General features: G+C 29.6%; 1 protein-coding gene across 1 annotated transcript in view; it reads right to left on the bottom strand.

Annotated features, from left to right (window-relative positions):
• LOC119666743 (carboxypeptidase D-like) overlaps window positions 1-3,962 on the bottom strand; it is a 20,610-nt gene extending 16,648 nt beyond the window's left edge. The window contains exon 1 of the mRNA XM_038076026.1: window positions 3,708-3,962. Coding sequence (XP_037931954.1) covers window positions 3,708-3,962 — 255 coding nt within the window. The remainder of the gene's footprint in view (window positions 1-3,707) is intronic.
• Window positions 3,963-8,584: the final 4,622 nt, after the last annotated feature.

An 8,584-nucleotide genomic window follows, 5' to 3' on the forward strand; every position in this document is an offset into this window, starting at 1 on the left:
GAATTTGGTATCCCAGCAAAACTTATACGGCTATGTAAAATGACGTTGAGCAACACCACCAGCTCCGTTAGAATTGGAAAGAACCTCTCTGAGCCGTTTGATACCAAACGAGGTTTCAGACAGGGTGACTCCGTGTCGTGTGACTACTTTAACCTAATGTTGGAAACGATAATTCGAGCAGTAGATTTAAACCGTACTGGCACAATATTCTACAAAAGTGTAATGCTGCTTGCGTATGCCGACGATATTGATATCATTGGTCTGAACACACGCGTCGTCAGTGCGGCATTTTCCAACTTAGAAAAACAAGCAAAGCAAATGGGTATTGTGGTAAATGAGGATAAAACAAAGTACTTTCTGTCAACAAACAAATCTCCGGAGCGTCTTGGGACCTACGTCACTGTTGACAATTATAAGTTCGAAGTTGTGAAAGACTTTGTTTAGGAACCAGCTTAAACACCAAAAATGACGTCAGCCTAGAGATTCAACGAAGAATTACTCTTGCCAACAAATGTTACTTCGGGCTAAGTAAGCAATTGAGAAATAAAGCCCTCTCTCGACAAACAAAAATCACGCTCTACAAATCCCTTATCATGGCTGTCTTGCTGTATGGTGCAGAAGCTTGGACAATTACCAACAGTGATGAGAAGGCGTTAGGTGCATTCGAGAGAAAAATTCTTCGGAAGATCTATGGTCCCTTACGCGTTGGCGACGAGTATCGAATTAGATGGAACGATGAGCTGTATGAGCTATACCGCGACATTGACATAGTTAAGCGCATAAAAATTCAGCGGCTACGCTGGCTTGGTCATGTCGTTCGAATGGAAGAAAGTGCTCCGGCTAGAAAGGTATTTGATTCGATACCCGCAGGTGGAAAACGCGGTAGAGGACGTCCGCATCTACGGTGGAAGGACCAGGTGACCAACGATTTGGGGGCGCTCGGTACTACCAACTGGCGTCAGAAGGCAACTAATCGGGCTGACTGGCGGAGGCTACTCGACGCGGCCAAGGACGACACACGTCTGTAATGGCCAACTAAGAAGAAGAAGATATGTTAACATAACGTTTTGTGGTTGTCACTCTTAACACTTAAACTAAATTAATAATTAAAATTAATATAATATTATATATGTATAACTGTACCTTCTTTTATATAATATTAATATTTGGAAAAATTTAAGTCTATAATTTAAATAATTTTATTCAAATTCAACTTTCCTAATTTTAAACTTAAATAAAGTTTCACGTTACGGATTTATTATTAAAATATTTTCTAATCATTTTATGTCTGCTGATAGAAAATCTTTTGGTTAATGAACCTTACTTCGGATTTGATCAAATTACTTTCTTCAAAGCTAAATAAAATGCCCTCAAATTATACTGTTTTATTTAGTTTGCCAAAGGATTAGGAGGTATTTTGCCTTCGTAATAAGCTTAATTCAGTAGCTTTTATTTCATCAAGTTAATGATACTTCCAAATATTTAAACTACAATATTAAAGTAGGTTAACGACTTACAACTTTTGGGGCATAAAGGTTTTAAAATATCAAATTTATTGATTTTTGCAAATTAATATTAAGATTGAATACAGAATAAAATTTTAATATTTTGTTTAGGGGAATTTATTTACATTTAAGATTTGCTATTAAAATAAGTTTATGGTCTCTACTTTAATAAAACAAATATTTTTTTTTACAAATAATAGGTTTATACTGCAATAATTAATTTTTTATAATTAATTATTATATTTTTATATAAAAGCATCGGAAATATAAAAATAACATTCTAAATTGAGGCTCAGAATTTAAGAACTCATGAGTTGAATAGTTATTATTTACCTAAAACAGTCACAAAAAAAAAATTTGAAATAAATTTATACCTGCAGGACGAAAGATTTATATATCCGTTATTGGCTTTTAACCTACCGACTACAGGTACTGCGCTTTAAAAATGAATGTCCGAGAGTAATTCAAGATACAAAACAGCGTTAAACAAGAAGTAAAATAAGCCAGCAGACAAAATTGTCTGAGTTAATAAGGAGAACAGCAAAGATAAAGATTGAGAACTAAGCATTTGCCCTCACCAAGAAAATAATACAGATATATAAAATAAACTTCAATTATCAGTTAGCCTATAAGTATAATAATTAACATCAAAAAATATATACAGATATTATAAACACACCAACAAATTATGCAGATGAACAACTGAAGCAATTCGAAATTTACTGGGATTTTATATAATATAAAATATAAAAAAATATATAATACAAAAGATATAAAAATATATACAATCAACAGTTGTATTTGACCGTAATTTACGATTGAAAAGGTTAAACACTCTTTCCGAGAAACAGGGATGAAAGAACTAAGTATAAAATAGCATGGTTTTCGAGTTAACCCTTACCTAAGACAAGGAAAGCTGTGTTATAGGCGACAATTATATCCCTAAAGCGTTCATTACACATCAACAATTGTTATCAAAAATCGTTGTCGTCGCTTGCTATTACACATCAAACTAGTCGACAATTTCTTAAACACGCCCTAGAAAAAAACAACAAATATACTACAAAATAACACGATAAAAATTCTTGATGTGTAGTCGCGCTTAAGAAACTTTTCTTGGTATATGTGGTATTTGAAATAACGTGACGTATACTATATACTATATAAGCAAGGGCATTATAAGAACTTGTGGGTGTCGGTTACAATATAAGTAATACTACGGACGATTTTAGATATTTTTATCCAAACGATAATACATACTGCAATGTCGTTGAAAGGAACCAACACAATATTATCATTGCAGTTATTTCAAGAGCCATAGGTGTATAACAATCTACTCAAAAACGTTATGCACTCCTTATTGTAATCATTGTAGAAATCGTAAAATTAGAAGAAAAAGAAACAAGACATTTACTCTCTGAATAGCCAAACTTAATTTTCGGAACAAATAGGCTTTTAGAGATGTAATTATTGCCCATATGCTGTATTTCTCATCAATAAAAACAAAAGGCTAATTGAAAGAACCGAAGAGTATTATAACAATATCCAACGACTGTCCTGCGAGGAATGTGGTTTTAAAACTTCGAATAATAGAAACCCTTCTATTGAAAACACCCTTTGCAACCTACAAATCAGCCATGAAAACTTCAAGATGAGTCTAATATGTTAAAAAATAATAGCATACAACTTAAAAATTCAAGACAGAACCAAAAAGAATTATATTAGTAGGACAAATAGAATTTGCTTTTGATAAGAGAGATGAAAAGAAAGTTTTGACAAAAAATCAACAAAACTAGAACACTTTTTGTTCGACTTACTATATCCAATCATTGTACCGAAAACGTTGTAGAAATATTGATGGCTTATGATGCCTCGGCGTATATCGATATAACAGAACAATAGAACAATTCTTAATAGACAATTCTTAATAAACGTGACCATAACTTGATAACGTGTTCAAAAAAACACAAATAGAACCTTCAGAGCAAAATATATTTACACAATTTTAGTAATATGTAAAATAAAACTAAAAACACGTAGTAAATGAAATCCAAATGCTAATTATATATAATTCTTAATAAAACTTAAATGCGAATAAATTATTTTCTTGTCAACTTACTGACAAACTCTAAAACTGCTAACAATATGTTTTAGATTTTGTTTTTTCTAAATTCAAATTTTTTACACTTACCATGGACTTACAAGTTCTCCAGTATCCAATCTTACAAACATATGTGCGGCAGATTCTTTTGTAATGTAATTAATCCATTTATGTTCCATCAGACGCTCTTTCTTATGAATGCACGTCATTCGCAACCATCTACGATAATATTTATCCATAAAATATTCTCTGATTACCTTGTTGTCATCCTCTGGTAGCGGATCTTTACATACAAAAACACATCCTGCATATTGATCATCTGGAAAAACAGCTTCGGGTTCATATTCCTCAGTCATGATAATATTTAATATAAGTATTACGTTGCTCACTTTATAAAGTTTTCTGTACTAATGACTCGTTGTTTCAAACCTTAAAATAGTTTAGATGGCGTTGCCAGATAAATTTGATTAAAAAAACATTGATTTGTGTTGCCAACTAGTTTAATTTCGTAACATATTGCTAGAGGAAAGTAAAGATAATTATAGGGGTATTCAAAATCTCTGCAAAAGTATTTACTTTACAAAAATAATTCCCTTTCCTTTGATTCTGTAATTGATTTTCAAGGCAATATGCCATAATTAACATAGATTGAAAATTAAAATTAATACAAAATTAAGAGGAATGGGAAAAATATTGAAAATTTCAAAATAAAACATTATTCAAATTTATGAAATTTTTGAATTTATATTGATTGCAATATGGCATATGATTGCAATATTTGTTTTAATTCCTAATGAAGGTTCACAATAGTTCGCTTACTGCGTTGGTTGGTAACACTTTATTATACTGACCAGTATACCTATACCGGTCGAGGTAGAGAAAATAGTGTTGTTGTATATGTTACCTATATTGGCCGAGGTAGAGAAAATAGTGATGTTGTATACCTATGCTGACCGAGGTAGAGAATATCGTGTTGTTGTTTTGCATACATTTCGTCCAGTTTAGGGCAGCAACTTACTGTTTTTTGCCGTACCTGTGAGCCACCGAAAAGGCCTAATATATATTTATTTTATACATATAAATGCACAAATCTAAATTACCCATTAATTCTGCAACAGCAAAATCCAGCACAGTATTCGAATGCTTTTCACTTATTCTTGGCATCGTTAAAATTATGCATATCGAATCTGAATGATATTTTTAAAGTAAATATATACAAAAACAAAAGTCAGCTGTTTTAAATATATGCAAGACTAATATGCACATATGTTAAGGCATTCACGTTTATTTGAGTTTGCAATGATGCACATTTAACAAAGCACAGAGATCTTGAATACCCCTTATTTTATACCCTTTAGATTCACTTTCGCCCTTGTGAAGCGATATTGCAAATAATTCTCATAAACTAAAGCAAAAATATATATTACACATTTCCATATAAGCGCGCAGGTACAAGAACAAGAAGAAAAAAGTCAAAAGTTATATTTATATCAGATTATATAAGGTTATATATTTTATTAATAACAAGAAAGATTTTATTAAATACTTACTTCCCCAGTGCCTTCGTTTATAGCTCAGCTATTGTTTGTTTACATTTTTCAAATGATATATATACAAATATTTCAACTTTTGATAATTTCCCTTGTGGGAAATTTACAATATATTTGACAATATAAATGCTGATTTATTGATAATAAGCTCACTTGTATAAATGATTTTTGTTTGGTAAATCACCCTTATTAGTGATTATGATTACTTGAAATCCTTTTCTGATAAAGGAAAGTACAGTATTTTTATTTTTCTAGCTTTGTGTAGTTTGACACACATACAAACGAGCAAACAAATTTTTTTTTTGTACTCGCAAACAGTCTGTATCTATATAATTCTATCGCTTTTAGTGATCACACAAATCAAATATTGATTAATTTTTAATTTTATGACGATACACACGGTACTGGAAATACTTTCAAGATTCAAATTCCTAGTAGCGACATTAATAGGTTTATGTATTATTTTCAAAACAAAAATAAATAAGATCAGCTGTTTCTTACGTCACCACTAATTCACTTTTAAAATCAGATGATCGATTGTAAAAATATCTTAAAATTATTACGGCTGGCAATGTTTTGTAAAGAAATAAAGCAAATGTGACTGCTGTTTGATGAGTGCACCAAATTAATTATTATTTTTTTTTATGGCGATTATTGATCTGATAAGCAAAGTTTCTCAATCATTAGTAACTTACTGGAATGAGTTGAAAGTAACTTTAATGATATGAAAAAGAGAAGAAATGATAACACTTTGCAAAAAGAAGCAACTAAATATGTTATTTATTGAAGTAAATCAGTCAACATTGCAATTAACAAATTTCAAAATCGTGGTCATCAAAAGGACATAGGCGAACTGAGCTGTTAAATGGCAAGTTTAAAAATATGAAAATAGTAATTCATATATAATTTATATATTTACTTTAAATTAAAATAATTTCAAGCACTCGTACAGATATCTGTTGCCCCTGAAAAATGTGCAAAAATGAATAGAAAAGTATACTGCCATTTTCGCCTTATTTTAAAATTTTCAGATTGAAAGTAAATACTTTAAAATTGTACTACACTCTGTCATATTATTCTGCAATTTATATAATAAGTATTATTTTGATTAAATTGAGATCAAGTTATTATAAGCAAACGTTTATTTATCTGTTACAAATCCCATACGCTGTCGACTAAAAAATTTAGCTGAGTCCAGTTGCGTCTCAATTACAATTGATTCCAGGAGCCGTAAAGGCTTTTGGCGTTCCCTAAAAGCTTATATCAGTATATGGAATATACTCATCTTGCGAGTATTTTGTGGCCCCTTTGAGTATCTTTCATAGTTATAGATAAATTAGATATCTATATATAAAATATAGATATTTTTTAGTAATGACAGACTAAATTTATTGCGTGTTTTAAGTATTTATAATGACCAATTTATGTTGTTCCTCTTAAATCCAACGAACGATAAATATACACTCGTTCAATATTCCCACTATAGTCCAATTGCATGGACTACAACAGCCAGTAACTGTCAGGCCTTGTTTTACACACATTCAGTCATATAATAGCCAGTGACTACAAGGCAATTTTTTACATACAGTCAATCAAATGACAAGTGCTGACGGTAATTTTATGTTCAGTTTAGTCATGACCAAAGAGCATATTGTATCACAATTGTCAATGTCGTTCATGTATATATGTTTCGTACTTTTATTAATACTTTGTAACCTTTTAGGAAGCACTGTAATTTTCTAGTCTAACTTTAAGAAGGTCCTGTTGAAATATATTTACACTTTATTTTTAAAATTCCTGATCAATCATTTAATCTAATCGATGGGCGTCGGGCGTTACTCAAAGAGCACTACAATTATTTATCAACATGTATTATATATTTCGTTCTAGAACATTATATAGATATATATATGTTCATATATATACAAAAAGAATATATAAAGAAAAAAATATCTCGTACTGAATATGATCGGGGAATTATATAGTTAATGTGACACAAACGAATAAATTAAAATTTGTTTTGATTATATTTGAGTTATATTTTAAGATATGCAATAAAGTTAAATGTTATGACTAATTTATTAATAAGTTTTTTGATTTTCACCGGACTTAGGTGGTTTGTTTAATACACAAAAAAGATAAAAAATTACACTTATTAATTTCTGTTAAAATTTTTATTATATTTTTAAAAGAATATTTTTAATACAGATATTCCGGTCTGCTTCGTAAACCATCTTCAGTGCACTTAAGCAAACAAGGCATTATTTAAAAAAAATAATTATTTTTATGTATTAAATAAATTACCTAAAGCCGATGAAAATCAAAAAACTTGTTAAATGTTTTGTAAAATAATATTTATACCAAAAATACAAATTTCAAACTAATTAATATTTGCTTAAATGAATTGAAAATTTAGAAGCAAATGTCACAATTTAAATATCTGTTGATCTTTAAATAACAATGCAAATGTATTCCAGTGATATATATGCAGGTATACTAAAGTATTATTTAGGTATGTGGCATTTGGATTAAAATATACAATTAATTTATGTGTCGCCTTTAATTTTCCCACGACATAAAATCGATATAAATTATGTATTCTCATATATAAGATTAATATTCTCATAAATGAATTCAACGCGAACGTGCACAATTCAGCTGATATATCTTCTGAATAATTTACTCCTATACACACCCATAAGAATGAAATAATCCTTCATTACACCGCACTGAGTGTAATTAATACTTCGGTTTAATCAATTATTTTTCGTCTCAATGATTCTCATTTCAATAAGTGTATAATTGAATCACTTTTATTAATGAAATCCTTTTGAGGTAAGAATGTGATTTATTCGTTTCTTTCTCTAGTGAGTTAACTAAAGTTTGATTTTATCGAAATCGATATTGAATTCTATTACATTTCCATTTTGAATCAATTGTTTTGAACTATTTTTAATAAAAATAAATGACATAGTTTTTGTAGATTTATTTTGAAATACCCGATTTGCTAAAGATTTTTGGCTATTTTGTTACTTGAGACTTGAGATTGAAATCATTTTCACGTTCAGTATTTCAGTTGAATATTTGTTTGAAAGTCATAGTGTTTTGTTAAGTCATAGAAGAAACTTAGATCTCTCCTTACATTCATGTTGTGAACATGGAAGTGGAAACTTTTAATTAGTAAATTTAAAAGTTTACCCTCCACTGATGAATTTCAGCTTAAATAAATAACATTTAACAAGAAAACTAGTGCAAATTAAGATTTCGTGTGTATTGCCAAAGAGAAAAGCACTTTCATGTTTTTGTAAGCAAATAAAATTTAAATAATTTAAAATTAATTAGAATATATTACTATCTTAATGAAACATCAAACGAATAAAACCAACAGAACTATTCTATAGATTTAAATAAAATTTAAATGCTAAAAA

Source organism: Teleopsis dalmanni, chromosome 1 (assembly GCF_002237135.1).
Source record: "Teleopsis dalmanni isolate 2A chromosome 1, ASM223713v2, whole genome shotgun sequence".
Taxonomy (NCBI): Eukaryota; Metazoa; Arthropoda; class Insecta; order Diptera; family Diopsidae; genus Teleopsis; species Teleopsis dalmanni.